The sequence below is a fragment of the Pistacia vera genome, unplaced genomic scaffold (assembly GCF_008641045.1).
Source record: "Pistacia vera cultivar Batoury unplaced genomic scaffold, PisVer_v2 Contig58, whole genome shotgun sequence".
NCBI classification, from domain to species: domain Eukaryota; kingdom Viridiplantae; phylum Streptophyta; class Magnoliopsida; order Sapindales; family Anacardiaceae; genus Pistacia; species Pistacia vera.
Genome location: NW_022196423.1, coordinates 845,840 through 857,145, shown reverse-complemented (window position 1 = coordinate 857,145; position 11,306 = coordinate 845,840). Strand labels below are relative to the sequence as shown.

The following is an 11,306-nucleotide window of genomic DNA, read 5'->3' as shown; positions in this document are numbered from 1 at the left end:
CTTGTGCATCACCATATTGAGAAAACACTGAACATCAATGATGTTTATGATAATTATAAAATAATTGCTGATAATCTATCGATCATGACAGTTTACTAAAAGACAAAAATCAGCCAAAAAATTGATAGGCTGAAAAGTTGATCATGCTGATAAGCACAGAATGGTAGATATAACAGGACCAAATGAAAGCTCAATCACATGATGAAAATCTATAAAACAGCCTAAATGTGAGGGATTTGCATTGAAAACATGAAGATTGAATCATTAAAAATAATTTTTATTCAAATATAAGTTGCTTAGATAAATATTTTGACAGTTCACAGTTTGACACCTTAAGCAACTCTTCATGCACTTTCTTTAAATCCAACCTTCAACCTCTTCCTTCAACACAAAAAACTCATCACTCTCCTCTCTAAAACAAACCCATTTCAATGGAGCTTCAAGATCAAAAACCAGTTGTGCTAATCACAGGCTGCTCTCAGGGAGGAATAGGCCATGCATTGGCACTTGAGTTTGCTAAAAAAGGGTGCCATGTTGTGGCCACAAGTAGGTCAAAGAAAACCATGAAAGATCTGGAAAATGATCCAAGTTTCTTTCTGCATGAACTTGATGTTGTTTCAGATGAAAGTGTGAAGAACTGTGTGGAAAAAGCTATAGAAAAATTTGGAAGAATTGATGTCTTGGTTAACAATGCTGGAGTCCACTGTGTTGGACCTCTTGCTGAGCTTCCATTATCAGCTATGGAGAAAACTTTCAACACCAATATTTATGGTAAGTATAGTTAAATTTCTTCTTTTGTTTAATACTTTAATGTGATGATGACACAAAAAATTCTTAAGTGCGGACCTGAAATCTGGACTTGAACTCTTGCTAGCAAAGAGTCTACGTCCAAATTTTAAGAAAATCAGATTGTCTGCAAGAAAGATTGATACTTCGATTTCGTATTCCAATTATACAATTCCATCCATGTTCGCTCACAATTAGGTCCCATGAGGATGGTTCAAGCTGTTGTTCCCCACATGGCAGCGAGGAAAAAGGGAAAGATTGCCAATGTTGGAAGTGTTAGCACAACTCTCCCTGCACCATGGGCTGGTGTTTATGCTGCCTCTAAATGTGCTATTCATTCACTCACCGACACCTTGAGGTTTGTATATATGTCCCAAACAATTTGAATAATAAACTTTACTAAACACGCTATAGCTTTTTTATTATATATTGATCATTTCTATCGTAGAAACGGTCATAAATCATCAGCATGAAAGCTACAGCAATCCAAAACTGCGCAACAAGTTGCCACTACTTTGAGATTAAAGTGATTTTTTATTTGGTTATTCATTTTTCTTTTATTCTCAAAATACTGATATCTAATGCAGATTGGAACTCCGTCATTTTGGAATTGATGTAATTAACATTGTCCCTGGGGTTATAACATCCAACATAGGAAATTCTGCTATTTCCAACTACAACCAAATGCCTGAATTGAAGCTCTACAAGCCATTTGAAGAAGCTATCAAAGAGAGAACAAATTTATGGAAAACATCAAAAACGACCCCTACAGAAGTGTTTGCGAAGGATACTGTGGCCGCGGTGATGAAGAAAAACCCCCCGGCTTGGTTCTCATCCGGTCGATATTCATCCATCATGGCAATCTTGTATCATATGCCCATCTTTGTTAAGGATTTTATTGCAAGGAAAACAAAGAAATGTTGAGTGACCTAATTACTTTAGGTTTCATGTATTGATTCTTTTTGTAAGCTCTCAAAATGTCACTCATCATAATATTATGTCACTTTGGTCCTCTTGTTGAGGAATTATTATCATACTATCCGCTAGTAAATAAATATCGATTCATCGTTAAAGTATATCATAATTATGATATAATTTTTTTTCATCTAAAACACGCTTAACAGTTTAAGAGCTCACATAATATTTAACTAATCTTCACTTAATCTTTCTGATTAAGACAAGATACCACAACAACATTATTAGAATGATAATATATTAGGATATCAAAAAAACTTTTCAAGAGTTTCGCTGTTCTTTCTTTTATATACAGAAAGTTCGTATGTTTAATAATATTCTTGTATTAAGCTACTAAAATCTATTAAATATATTACTCTAATATGTTTTCAAGTCAAATAAATGTTGTCTTTTTGCTTCAATCAAATCAAGTGATTTATTTAGCTGTTTTGTACAAAAAAAAAAAAAAAAAAACACATCGTACATATCAGCCACATGCATGAGAATAATACAAAAACTCAATAACTGTGCATGTTCCATAATCTAATATATAAAAATTCTTCAAGATTCAAGATAGATTTTTTAAATGTTTAACGTGTAACTTGATAATTATATTTTTAAAGAATTATTAAGTAATATTTATTGGCATCAATGAGTGCCTCTTACTTAATATGAATATAATATATTGTATCATTCAAGGATATATCAATTTTGTAAACACAATTTAGATATCCAGTATAATTTATTTAGAAATGATCTGAAAACAAGATCCAATCTAACCTAAATGTGAGGGATTTGTATATTGAAATTTGGAAGATAAATCAATAGAATAACATTCAAATACACGTTACCGATCAAAACGGATAATTTCTCTGATTATTTCAAGCTATACTTATATATATAATTTGACAGTTCAAAGCTGACACTTGAAGCTACTAGTCCATGCACTTTCTTTAAATCCAAACTTAAACTTTATAATTTCAACACAAAAATCATAACCCATTGTAATGGAGGTTCAAGATTAGAAGCCAGTTGTGTTAATCACAGGGTGTTCTCAGGGAGGAATAGGGCACGCATTGGCACGTGAGTTTGCTTCAAAAAGGTTCCATGTTGTGGCCACAAGTAGGTTTAAAAAAAACCATGAGAGATCTGCAAAATGATTCCAGGTTCTTTCTGCATGAACTTGATGTTGTTGTAAGTGTGAAGGCTGAAACGATGCCGTATTACTTAACTAAGTAATACGCTGTCGTTTCAGGATAATAGAAGAATTAATCTGGACCATCAGTTATCTTGAGATCCAACGACTGCAGTTAGTCCAAGTCTGGTCAACGGTATTTAAGCATGTAAGTCTTCAGTCTTCATTCAGGCTCGATAGATTGATACTGTGTAAAGGGAATTGCTCTCTTAGGATTTTTTCGTTCAGTTCTGAAATCGTAATCGTTGTAACTAGTTTGAGTGATTGTGTTAGTCATTCTGTGAGTTTTCACAACAATTGTTTTAGATGAAAACGTGAAAAATTGTGTGGCGAATGTTATCAAAAAGTTTGGAACAATCGATATTTTGATTGACAATGCGAGTTCCATGTGTTGGCCCTCTTGTTGAGCTTCCATTATCAACTATGGAGCGAACTTTCAACACCAATGTTTATGGTACGTATAATTTTATTATTTTGTTTCTTTGGATCTGATGTTTGGTAATATGTTTTTGATAATTAGTTTCACGAAAATTCTCAGATGTTGATACAAAATTCGGATAATCAATCGAGAGAGTAATCGAGAATGGTTTTATTATATTTAGTTCTATTTTTTTAACAAGCTTGGGGTTTTTGTTGTATTTTCATACAATGATACTTAATTTTCTTTGATCATACAATTCAATTTTATTAATAGGTCCCATGAGGTTGGTTCAAGCTGTCGTTCCTCATATGGCATCTATGAAAAAGGGGAAGATTGTAAATATGGGAAGTGTTAACGCATTCCTCCCTGCACCTTGGGCTGGTGTTTATGCGGCAACTAAATGTGCTCTTCATTCACTCTCTGATACCTTAAGGTTAGTATGTTTGAAGTAATCGCAAAGCTTAAGAAATAATCACTTCATTCTTATTTAAATCAATCGCACTGTCTTTTCACAGTAGAAAAGATTTGACCAAAACTTTTTCGGTCTTCTTAACCGTCAAAAAGACACCTTTAGATAGATCACCAACAAATGATTCTAATCGGTCTTTCCATAGAGCCTGATCACTTTTCTCATGAAATTATTGTCATATTTTTTATCTCTAGTGTATAGATTGGAACTAAGGCATTTCAGAATTGATGTCATCAACGTTGTCCCTGAGGCCATAACTTCCAACATAGGATCCAACTACAACCGGATGCCTGAATGGAAGCTATACAAGCCATTTGAAGAACTTATCAAAGAGAGAACAAACTCTGTGAATACCCTAAAATCGATCTCTGCAGAGGTGTTTACGAAGGATACCGTGGCGGTGGTGATGAAGAACAACCCTCCGGCTTGGTTCTCCACCGGTCCTTACTCCACCTTCATGGCCATCATGTACCATATGCCCCTTTCTGTTAAAGATTTTGTTGCGAAGAAAATAACCAAGTGTTGAGTACTTCTAGGTTGTCTAGAGTGAGTGCCAGAGACGTATATTTTATTCAGTAGCAGCTCTTAAGCCTTTATATTTTCTTATGTAAGTAATAATAGGTATATATGATGTGTTACAAAATAAGTAAATTTTTTTTTTTAAGGTATCTGAGGCAATGTTCTAAAAGCCGGACCAGGCATTCGCCTGGTCAAGGGCCCGATTCCCAGGTAATCCTTATAGATTTGAAATCCAACAAAAACACCCATACAAATTTTTTATGCATCCTTGAAAGTTTGAAATATAGCAAAAACAACCCTATGATCTGGGCAGTCGTGCAAAGAGACTGATGGCGACAATGACTATCGACGACCAATTGGAGTTCAGAATGCTTGGGCTTTTGATGTAGAGATGTCAACGACTCTTATTGTGGTGTCAGGGAGCTCGAACGGCGTCAGAATCTGTCGAAATCAAAGGAAAGGCAGTCAATTGTGCGAACAATAGGTGGACGACAAGCGACAAATGATAGGACAGCGACCACTAAAAATGGATATTTTGCTATGGAGATGCCGACGAGTCTTATGGTGGTGTTATCTCCCTCGAAAGATAGGGGTGGGTGAGTCCGGGTACCCGCCCAAAATCAAAGGAACCGGAATCAGAACCGTCGGTTCCAATTCCTTAAAACTTGGAACTGGAACTTGTGTACCCTGAAAAATATCAATTACCCAATTTTTTTTAAAAAGACAAATAAACCCTTATAAAATTACAATTATTCCCCTAATAGTTAAGTGCAAAACATTAAATAATATATTTGTTTATATTGACATGATGCTTGATTATAAGTATTTAATTATTCATTTTCACCGATAATAAACATTTAAACGCTATTATTTAACATAAATGTATTAATGTATATTAATTTCTTAATCAAATAATAAGTGAAACTTAAATATTAAGAAGAATATTTTTAAAAACTGATCTTTTAATGAAAATTAATAAGATTTTTGATAGTAAGATAAAAAAACCAAAATTTTCTTATATATTTATATGATATGTAAAATATAAAAAAACCCCATATGCAAAATATTAAAAAAAAAACCCATATTCTTTAATATTATATCAATTTAGTCCTGGTTCCCGGTTCTGGTTTCGGTTCTTTTGTTTTGGAACTAGAATCGAAACCGCACGGTATCGGTTCCAATTTTTTAGAACTGGAACCTACCCTGTTACGACCGGTTCCGAAGAGGAACCGAAACCAACACCCAACTACCCATCGGTTCCGGTTCTATCCTAAAATTTTTCCCACCCCTATCGAATGATGCTAGAATCCAATAGGATTGACTCGCACTTGGATCATGATTCGACACAATTCTACGGTTCAACTGTGGGTCAATCCGGCTTAACTGCAATTTCTGGTTTTAGGGAACAAACGGACAAAAGAGGACATCCGTTTTGATCCGATCCAGTTATCAAAACACTTATTTGAGTTATCCATGCCCACATTAAAGCTTGTCTAATTCTTAAAGTCACAGAACACCAAAATAAGTAAATTTTCATCTATTTATTAAATAAATAATTACTATGTACCTTCAAGTTAATAAAAAAAAAATTGTATAGCTACTAATATGACCACATGACCCACCAATCCATTTTTATTTTTAGTATTTTATGAATCTTGAAATGATTAAGCTGTAGTTTGATTATGAATTTAAAATGATCTAAAATATTATAAATTTGAATTTTCGATATTGGTTGATGGTACATATGACATGTTTATCTGCATTCTTATCTCATTAATTAGTTGTATATATAACAAGAACAATGTTACACTTACATCATTCTTTTACACAATTTTTATTACATCACGATGTGACATATGTCACAATCACATAAATTTTTAATTATTTTGAATTTTTATTATTATAATAAAATTTATGTAGTTGTGACATATGTCACATCATGATGTAATAAAAATGGTATAAAAAAGTAGTGTAAGTATAGCATTACTCATACAACAAATACGCATACACTTTTTTTTTCCCCTTAAAATATCAAATTACCACTTAGACCAAAGACCTTAATTTTGCTTTTAGAGGAAAAAANTTTTTTTTGGAAAAAGACAATTTGGAAGACCAAACATTAACTGTGGCTCATTTTCAACCTTTGGATTTGGTGGATGGCGAATCTTTAAACTATAATATAAGGACCGAGAAAAAAGACTAACATTACTACAATAATTTAAGCAGTAGAAGCTGATAAAACAAAGTCAACCAGATACATAGGTGGCGTAGTCGACCTGGTTAACGTGAAAACGACTACTTTCAAGTAAACCTACAAGTTCAGCCGTCTCTCATTTCTTTTTAATTATCTTTATAACCGACACTCAAAATGTTTATTAATTAAGGTTCATATAAGTTCAATGATCTTGGTCACTTAAAAGCTAGATTCAAAGGTCAAAGATCCCCCCAATTTAGTCATTTCAATTTCTTTTCGAGCTTTTTGCCATTTAGTATTAAACGACTTTTTCCCACCCAAGGTTTTGGACTAATGAAATTTTTGTTAAATACTATTATGTTCGTTGTGAAGACAAAAATACATTTCTTTCTTCTTCTTCTCTTCCCTTTTCTCTTTTTAGCTACTGGTGGGAGATGTGTTATAGTGTTTGGAAGTTGTGTGGGAGGTGGTTAGGAGAAGGCTAGATTGTGTTTGGATGGTTGGGGGGCTGCTTGCTACTAATAGCGGATCCAGAAATTTCACTCGATGGAGACAAAAAATAAACAAAAAAAAAAAAATTAAACCAATCAAAACTATATATTTTTTTTTTCATTAGGATGAACTTCAGCAAAAAGTTACAAAATATAAATATATATATTCAAAAAACACAATTTTTTTACAATTGTCCTCGACGAGTTTTCATATTTTGAAAACGTTGGATAATCATCTCATCGTCAATTGTATCAAATGCATCTTTCTTAATATAGGTGACCAAGCAACCATTCATCCATTGATCTCCCATTTGATTGCGTAACCGACTTTTCACAAGATTCATTGCAGAAAAAGCCCTTTCAACGGTCGCAGTCGCAACTGGTAAAACCAATGTAAGTTTCGCAAGCTTATGTACCAATGGATACAAAATGTCTATTTTAAACCAAATTAAATTCTTAGCCAAATCACAAATTCATTGTAACTTAGCAAATTCATCACAAGAACGCATGACAATAACATAAGTCTCAATCTGGTTCTTAAGTACCATCAACTCAAATGCAGAAAAATTAGATGGATAAAATTCGGCAAAACGAATCAACTTGTGTTTGTCAAAAGCAGAGAATGAATTACTTGGATCTAAACATGCCATACAAAGAAGCAGCTCAGTACTAACCTCAGTGAAACGAGTGTTAAGTTCTTGAAGTTGCATATCTATCACAGTATAAAACAATTCAACTCGATGGTGATGCAAATCTATCATGTGCTCAACTCTCTGTCGTTTGGAAACTTTGACTAGGGCTATAGCATTTACAATGTCTTGATTTTTTCTCTGCAATGCTTGTGACAACTCATTAGTAATTGCCAATATACTTTTCATCATATGTAAGTTAAAATGCAAAATCGAAGGAATAGATTAAACCTAATAGATTACATGCTTCACCCTTTTGTTCAGGATTTAGACCATCTTCTTCAATAACCTCAAGCACATCGCCCACAGAGAATAACAAAAGGATTAAGTTGATCAATGTATTATAATACAAGCCCCAACGTGTACCACCAGCTCGTTTTAGACTTGTCTCTTGATTCAAACTTCGTCCCTTGCTAACTTCACCAATTTCTAATGCTTGAACAAGGTTATTAACTTGGCTCTGTCAAAGCATGTCTCAACGCTTGCATGAACCTCCAACAATATTTATCAGATTAGTAACCAAGCTAAAAAACGAAGCAATATAAATGTGATTTTTTTGCAACAGCTACTAGTGTCAACTAAAGTTGGTGAGCAAAATAGTGAACATAATAAGCATATTCATTCTCCCTCAAAATCAAACTTTTCTGACCATTAAATTCTCCTTGCATATTATTTGCCCCGTCATAATCTTGTCCACGTAATCTTGACAAACTCAATCATGTTGACAAAATAATGACTCAAGAGTCATCTTAAGTGATACTGCAGTTGTGTCACTAACATGTACAATGCCAAGAAATCACTCAAGTACATGACCCTTTTTATCTACATAACTTATTGTAATAGCCATTTGTTCTTTAATTGACACATCACGAGACTCATCAATCAAAACTGAAAATATGTCATCTCCAAGATCACTAATGATAGCTTTTGTGGTTTCATTTGCCGCAACATTCACAATATCTTTCTGAATCACTAGTGCTATCAATTTAAGATTCCCAAGTGCATTCTTCAAAAAAACACTCTTAAAATGTTAATATGCTAAGCTAGAAAATGAAGAAGTCCGAGAAAGTTGCCTTGGTTCTTCGAGTCTTCAGTTTCATCATGACCACGAAATGCCAACCCTTGACGCAAAAGAAACCTAATGCTAACAATGGATGCAGTCAAGCAAGTTCGGTATTCAGTCCTAACTTGATCTGATTGCTTAGATAGAGCCACTTCGATATGTTGTTTTTGATTCATTAGATTCACACAACTTTGTCGTGCTTGGTTATGAGCACTGTTTGGCTGGCCAAAATGAATTTGAAAGCGTTCTGGTTTCTTCCAATTACAAAATCCCTCACTAACGAAAGCGTCACTACTAGCTTGGCTTATAATGGAAGGTCTAAAAAGATAACAATACAAATAGAATGCAGCATCTTCGGTCACACTATACTTAAGCCAATCGCCATACGCATCAAACCAAGCAGGATTAAATCGACGATATCCTTTTCCAAATTTTTTTCAGTGGAAATGCATGATTTCGAGGCTGACAACAACTCTTTTGCAAGTAAAATCTTCGAACTGCATCCATATAATTAGGATGATAATGATTAATTTTAGGCCTTAGAGTTGGATCAGATGGAAGATCTTTCAAGATGGCTTCTAGTTCTACATGACTTTCTTTTAATGGATCATTTTCTTTATCATTGGCTTTACTTTCTTGGACTGATGAGGATGATTGGTCTATTGCTGATTTTCTTTTGAGAAATTTATCCATATTGCATACCTAATAAGAAGGTTTAAACAAATAAAACAAAAAGAAATTGTACAAGAATAATAACCTATAGTGATTCACATACATAGTAATGGAAAGACAATAAGACATACATAGTAACCCATAGTAATTTACATACATAGTAATGGAAAGACAATAAGAATGTGATATTTTGTGGGTTTGAATTCCTTTTAGACTCATTTAACATAAATCATGCATATTTATAAAAAAAAAAAAAAAAAAGTCAACTCTTTTTATAAAATTTGATTTAGTCAAGTAATTTAATGAGGATGAAAGAAAAGATATATAAACAATGATTTCTCAAGCTAATATTTACAAACAATAAATAATTAGTTGTTTATGTTTATAAAGTTTAAAAAGTTTTTGATATTGTCAACAAAGAACTGTTATATAGTATCCATTCTGTCAATTGTTTCCAATCAATTATCTCCTATTACATATATTGGCAAGTGTACATTTTTTACACGTCATTATATTGTTCCCAACTATTTCCAGTTTCCTTAAAACCAGTTTGTGTATCACTTATTTGCTCAACCTTGGCCTATTTCAATTGAAAAACAAACAATACTATTCTAGGAATTAGGAGCGGAAGTGTTGCTCATATTATTCCTTCTCCCTTTTTTGCCATTTCCTCCTCCTAACTATATTTGCCCCTCTATTTGTGTCCAATCTCAATCTTGGTCTCTACATACTCTTCTTTTTTCGGTTTTTTGGGTTTATAGGGTATGAATGATTTTGTGATTTGTTGTGTCTAGTCATACAAGCAATAGTATTGAATGTCAAACTCGAGTCTTTGAAGAAAAACTTTGTTATAAAATGATGCATAGACAATATCAATGATGTTCCTTTACTCTTTTTGAGCTTTTGTTTTTTGTTTATGGAATTGTGATTATTTCTATAATATTAATTAATATGTCTCTTTATGGTAACAGCAGCAGTAGTGATTTTTTCATATGCGCATCCAACACACCCACATGATAAAAAGTTATTAACCAACCGACATCATCTCCTTTTTCTTTTAAAGCTTTTATGGTCTTAACCAAAATGATGCTATCCAATTCGCCCTTTGAAAACTTTTTTCAACCACTTTGCTTTCAATTAGGTTATTCATTCCAAAACAGTGATAAAATCTCTTTCATATTTGATTTTTTGCCTTTCCCAATTGAGAGGATTAAAATTAAAATACACCTACCAAACCAAACTTATTCTCAACAACAATTAAATTAAAGGAACAAATTGGAATGATACATGATCCAACCATCAGTAGTAAATGAGGCCTAATTCTTGATGAATGAATAATTTATTTTTTTGTCCTATTTTTCATTATGCATAGGGACGTCTGGGCATTGCCGCATTGACTAAATGATAAGGGCCCCTTCAAAGACTCTGGTTGGCCATTAGGAGCAAGATTGAGGTTTAGTTATACTTCAAATCTCAAATTCTAAATATATAATACTCAATTTTATTGGAAAACTGCAATAACAAAAGTTCTAAAACTATGAAACATTGATTGAATAGAGAAAATTAGGGATTTAGCCTTTAGGATTAGGGACATTACCTTTTGATAAATTGATGAAAAGTAGTGTTGGTTCAGCCGTTCAGACTTGGAAGGAAAGTTCGGTGAGAGTCTGAGAGAGACTTGAGAGTTAGAGCACCTGCACCATGAGAGAAAGAGGGAAGAGAGGTTCTTGGCGTGTGTTGTTGTTCTGGTATTGGTAAGAGTTCAAAAATCAAAAAATCTTTTCTTTTCCCAAAATGTCAAAGTTCTATAGTGGGCAAAATGTCAAAGTCTTATAGGGGGCAAAGTGTCAAAG

The 11,306-nt window shown here is 33.3% G+C and overlaps 2 protein-coding genes and 1 pseudogene across 2 annotated transcripts; 2 read left to right on the top strand and 1 right to left on the bottom strand.

The window, feature by feature from the left end:
• Positions 1 to 431: 431 nt before the first annotated feature.
• Positions 432 to 1,779, top strand: LOC116109410 (short-chain dehydrogenase RED1-like). Its single transcript, XM_031395628.1, has 3 exons — positions 432 to 771; positions 985 to 1,144; positions 1,374 to 1,779. The coding sequence occupies exons 1-3, from the start codon at positions 432 to 434 to the stop codon at positions 1,708 to 1,710; spliced, it is 837 nt and encodes a 278-aa protein (XP_031251488.1). The 3' UTR covers positions 1,711 to 1,779.
• Positions 1,780 to 2,747: 968 nt separating this feature from the next.
• LOC116109409 lies at positions 2,748 to 4,351 on the top strand (annotated as a pseudogene).
• A 3,151-nt stretch (positions 4,352 to 7,502) lies between these two features.
• Positions 7,503 to 8,957, bottom strand: LOC116109438. Its single transcript, XM_031395649.1, has 4 exons — positions 8,792 to 8,957; positions 8,527 to 8,696; positions 7,962 to 8,178; positions 7,503 to 7,741 (listed from the first exon to the last, which is right to left on the bottom strand). The coding sequence occupies exons 1-4, from the start codon at positions 8,955 to 8,957 to the stop codon at positions 7,503 to 7,505; spliced, it is 792 nt and encodes a 263-aa protein (XP_031251509.1).
• Positions 8,958 to 11,306: the final 2,349 nt, after the last annotated feature.

What these genes read in the sequence shown, in the direction of transcription:
- LOC116109410 (XM_031395628.1), top strand. Translation starts at nt 432, where the DNA reads ATGGAGCTTCAAGATCAAAAACCAGTTGTGCTAATCACAGGCTGCTCT. An exon ending in TTTCAACACCAATATTTATG is followed by an intron (nt 772 to 984) that starts GTAAGTATAGTT and finishes GCTCACAATTAG; the next exon opens with GTCCCATGAGGATGGTTCAA. An exon ending in TCACTCACCGACACCTTGAG is followed by an intron (nt 1,145 to 1,373) that starts GTTTGTATATAT and finishes TATCTAATGCAG; the next exon opens with ATTGGAACTCCGTCATTTTG.
- LOC116109438 (XM_031395649.1), bottom strand. Translation starts at nt 8,957, where the DNA reads ATGAATCAAAAACAACATATCGAAGTGGCTCTATCTAAGCAATCAGAT. An exon ending in TGAAGACTCGAAGAACCAAG is followed by an intron (nt 8,697 to 8,791) that starts GCAACTTTCTCG and finishes TTAAATTGATAG; the next exon opens with CACTAGTGATTCAGAAAGAT. An exon ending in ATGTAGATAAAAAGGGTCAT is followed by an intron (nt 8,179 to 8,526) that starts GTACTTGAGTGA and finishes ATGCTTTGACAG; the next exon opens with AGCCAAGTTAATAACCTTGT.